General features: G+C 40.2%; 1 protein-coding gene across 4 annotated transcripts in view; it reads left to right on the top strand.

The window, feature by feature from the left end:
- LOC107564752 (PC4 and SFRS1-interacting protein-like) overlaps positions 1-4,552 on the top strand; it is a 30,724-nt gene that overhangs the window by 1,603 nt on the left and 24,569 nt on the right. For 3 of the 4 annotated variants that reach the window (XM_016249901.1, XM_016249900.1, XM_016249903.1), the window contains exons 4-5: positions 2,688-2,826; positions 4,120-4,542. In XM_016249901.1, the coding sequence (XP_016105387.1) occupies positions 2,688-2,826; positions 4,120-4,542 (562 nt within the window). Of the gene's footprint in view, positions 1-2,687; positions 2,827-4,119 lie in introns of all 4 variants that reach the window. The other variant, XM_016249902.1, reaches the window with a different exon arrangement.

Genomic DNA, 4,552 nt, shown 5'->3' with positions numbered 1-4,552 from the left:
TCACACACTCACTCTCACACACACTCTCTCACACACACACTCACTCAACTCTCTCACACACTCGCACACTCACACACACACACTCATTCTGAAACAGTCAAAACAAAACACACATTAAATCAAGCATATGTTATCTAATGTGTGTTTTGTTCTGACTGTTTCAGAATGAGTGTATCATAATAGAGTAGTGTCATATTTTCTGCAGTATATAGTATTTATTATTAATTTTTTTGTCTTATTCATTAGTCTATATAGTTTTTATTAATTTGTATTTCACTTTTTAGTGCATTAACTTAAATATATTGTCTTGGCAACTAGCTAAAAATAAATTGTGTTTCAGTTAAAGGGGTCATATGATGCGATTTCAATTGTTCCTTTCTCTTTGGAGTGCTACAAGCTCTTGGTGCATGAAGAAGATCTGTAAAGTTGCAAAGACTAAAGTCTCAAATCCAAAGAGATATTCTTTATAAAAGTTAAGAGTCAGCCACGCCCCCCTAAAACGGCTCGTTCTAACACGCCCCCACATGTCTACCTCACTATGCACTTCTGTTGTGTGATCTTTGATGTTCACTCACTTTAGCACACGCATCATTTGGATGAAAATGAAATCGTAAAAATAAAACCGTTTATAGGGGCATTCACTATAAACATCATTTATTTTCAACCTTAGGCATACACGACTTTCTGGCGAATCTAGCAGCCAGTGTGAAATGCGCTAGTCTGTACTGTTCTGCATCAGTACAAATACGTGCAGTTTTGCTTGCTTGAGTGTTTCTGCATTATATGAGTGGCTTTGGAATATAAATCGCAGCACGTTTCAGATGAAAAAACGCGACTTCTATTTCTGAAAATCTCACAGTTGGGAGATTTATAAGGAGTGGTTCCCTGCATTATAACAGCAAAGCGCGTGATTACAGTACTGAGCCGCTGCAATGGAGCAGCTCTAATGCTATTACAGTAAAGATGATGTGCCACAGAGCAAAACAATGAACAGTGAAAGTAACAAAAACTTGTAAAATACATTTTAATGGGCATAATTAAGTGTGAAAATAACAGAAGGATATACAGTGAAACCAAAAATTATTCAAAAATTATTATATAATTTTTGATATATTTTTACTAGTGGGTGCAGGACACTATAGTTCATTTATGGAAGTGAGGATAGCAAAATAAAGTAAACTGTGACAAATCATACCCAAAAATTCTTCATACAGTGGACTACCAGTAAATTTTGGGACCAAAAATTATTCAGTCCGAGTCTGGGGAATAAACTGAAGTTGAGGTTTGCATGAAGCTGGGTGACAGCATGCCCAGGAGACTACAGGCTGTCATTGAGGCTAAATACCATCGGTATCGGGTGAGTACTGGAAAAAGTGGTATCGGTGCATCCCTAGTAGTAATCATTGGTTAAGATTTATTTATAACAGAACAGCACAACCCAGATGTTCGAATTTGTGCAACGCATTTTATGGACGACAGTTTTCTGAAGCTAGAATAGTACAAGGCTGGCTGTGCACAAAGGCTATTTCTAAAAAAAATTAAAAAAGGGTAAATTCCGACTTTGCTATGACAATCTGGCGCTTCTGAATCAGCGACTGTAAGTATGTTTTGTTATTAGTTTAAGTATTTGCTATTGACTGTTCAAATGCGGAGTTTAGCGCAGCGCAGAGTAACGCGTCGTGTGTGTGAGTGTGTGTGAGCGTGTGTGAGTGTGTGTGTGAGAGGGGAACAGGGTCACATCACAGGAGAGTGAACTGCAGTCAGAAATCAGCACGTCAGCTGTCTTAACCGCGGCTTGTGTTCTGCATCATCACTGTGTCTGTCACGCGACTCTGTTGCCCTTTCGGGCTTGAACTGATGGTAAAACTAACCACATTATTAACTGTCTTGATATTTACTTTGAAAGATGAAGCTGGTGATTATGGTAAGGGGCGTTACATTTCCGACGCGTGCTTGCGGTGTTCGGCCAATCACAATGCACTGGGTCAGCTGGCCAATCAGAGCAGACTGCGCTTGTCAAAGGAGGGGGCTTTGTAGAAAACGAAGCGTTTGAGAGAGGCGGGGCATAGAGGACCTACAATAATGTACCGTATTTGAAAAATAATGAGTTGTTTGAACATTAAAGCATGTCAACATATTCTCTTACACCAAATACACAAAATAAGTATCTTTAAAATAGCATCATATGACCCCTTTAATGTTAGTAATGTTGTATTCCAAGTAACTAAAATGTTTTTTTTATGATTTTAGTTTAGTTAACTGTAATAACCCTGACTATAACACAGCTTTTCTCACTATTTTACTGTATATGATGGAAAGATATTCAGAATTAAGTACATATGTATATAATTTAATCTTAAAATGTTTACCCAGAGTATGTGATTTTTGCACACGTGTGGTTTTTATTATAAAATGAAAACAAACAAAAAACTCTTTAGTACCTTAAATTAATATGTCATGTGTTTTATTTTAGGAAAGCATGAACTGTGCACAATTGGTGGCTGACTAAATACTTTTTTGCCCCACTGTATATACAGTACCTTGAATGCAATGCAAGTCGTTTTTGATAATGCATTTACCAGATGCATAAATGTAAAATGCATATTGTGTCCTTTACTATTAGGCAGCGCAGTATTTAGATGTTACTAGTATTGTGTTTTAACACTGTCCCATCTCTGCTCTTCAAGAACGTTCCTCTTGCCCAAAGACATCGCCCCCTACTGGCCAAACAAAGAGAAGTACGGCCGGCCAATCAAACGCGGTGGCTTCGAGGAGGGCATGTGGGAGATCGAGAACGACCCCGGTGTGGGCCTCAGAAGTCAAAAGGTCAGTGTTTATAATAGTTTTATTAGAGGTGTAACGGTACACAAAAGTCACGGTTTGGTATGTTTTCATTATGGCAAAGGGAGAAAAAAAAATAAAAAAATTTGTAAACAGTGGTTTACTGAACCAGACTTAAAAGTAATAGTCCACCCAGAAAAGAAAATCCCAAGATGTAGATGAGTTTGTTTCTTCATCAGAAATTTAGGGCTGCGATGATAAATCGATGCAGAATTGATTCGTGGATTGATTCTGAGATTTCCGAATGCATGGTGATTCTCTCTGGAATCGATTCTGAGCTTAGATTTTAACAGCAGATGGCGCTCTACTCTAGTTTTTATCCGCACACTCACACATTAATGAAGAAGAGCTGAAGAGCACTTGTGTGTTCGGCTGAGTCTGTAATTTCACCTCGGCTCAGAATGCTTTTATGACGCCAGATTAATGTAAACACCGCCCACTGTGAACACCCTTGTGATTCGCTTGTACCTTTTCGAACTTTATGAATGATTATTTTAGGTTCACGTGTGTGTAAGGATTTGGCTGTTTCTAAAGCATGCAGCGCCATCTGCTGTTCACAACTATAAGCTCAGAATCGACTCGAGAAAGAATCGCCATGCATTTGGAAAATCTCAGAATCGATGCGGAATCATTTCTCGATTCGCGATGCATCGATTTATTTTCCCAGCCCTAATAGCATTACACCAATGGATGCTCTGCACTGAATGGGTGCCGTCAGAATGAGAGACCAAACAGCTGATAAAAATATCACAGTAATCCACAGCACTCCAGTCCATCAGTTAACATCTGGAGAAGACAAAAGCTGAAACACACCCAGCATTAAGATGTTTTTAACTTCAAACCATTGCTTCCGGCAATGGTTTGAAGTTAAAGTCCATAGTCCATTAAAGTCCATAATCCATAATAACGCTTCCTCCAGTGAAAAAGTGTTCTGGTGTGAATCAGGAGAGAAATCTGCACAGATCAAGCAGCGTTTAAACAGCTCTAAACAAATATGTGGCTGGATTTTGGTGTGAGAGACAACAGCAGATGCACTGGAGGAAGCATGAATGAATTATAGACTCGGATTTTAGACAGAAGCGCGATGGTTTGAAGTTAAAAACCATGGATTTGGTACACATGCATGCCGACGCAAAAGACTTGAGAGCCAAAAATTCCCAAATACTTTATTCGCAAAAATTTTTTACAAATACATGTACCGTCACACCCCTCGGTGTCACAGTTTGTGATGTTCGCTGTTATAAAGCCCCTGGAACATGAGTTCTGTGTTTGTGACAGAAAGCAGCGCTGGTGAAGCGACTGTCAGAGAGTCGACCGAAACTGAAAGACAGCACGAAGAAGAAGAACGCAGATAATCAGAGCGAAGCCAAGAACCAGACCGCATCCCGTAAGGAGTCAGCAGCGACGCCTCGTAAGAAAGAAACTCCTGTGAAAACCAGCAAAACAAAGTCTGAATCCGTCGCGCCGGCAGACGCTAAAACAACTGTGACGAGATCAACACGCTCCAGAGATTCGGTGACAAAGACCGTCACGCCAGACGAGAGACGGACAGATAAAGTCACGCCAGACGAGAGACGGACGGATAAAGTCACGCCAGACGAGAGACGGAAGGATAAAGTAACGCCGGATGAGAGACGGAAGGATAAAGTCACGCCAGACAAGAGACGGACGGATAAAGTCACGCCAGACGAGAGACGGACGGACGAGAGAC

The sequence above is a fragment of the Sinocyclocheilus grahami genome, unplaced genomic scaffold (genome assembly GCF_001515645.1).
Source record: "Sinocyclocheilus grahami isolate Dianchi unplaced genomic scaffold, SAMN03320097.WGS_v1.1 scaffold959.1, whole genome shotgun sequence".
NCBI lineage: Eukaryota > Metazoa > Chordata > Actinopteri > Cypriniformes > Cyprinidae > Sinocyclocheilus > Sinocyclocheilus grahami.
This window is presented reverse-complemented; position numbering and strand designations above follow the sequence as displayed.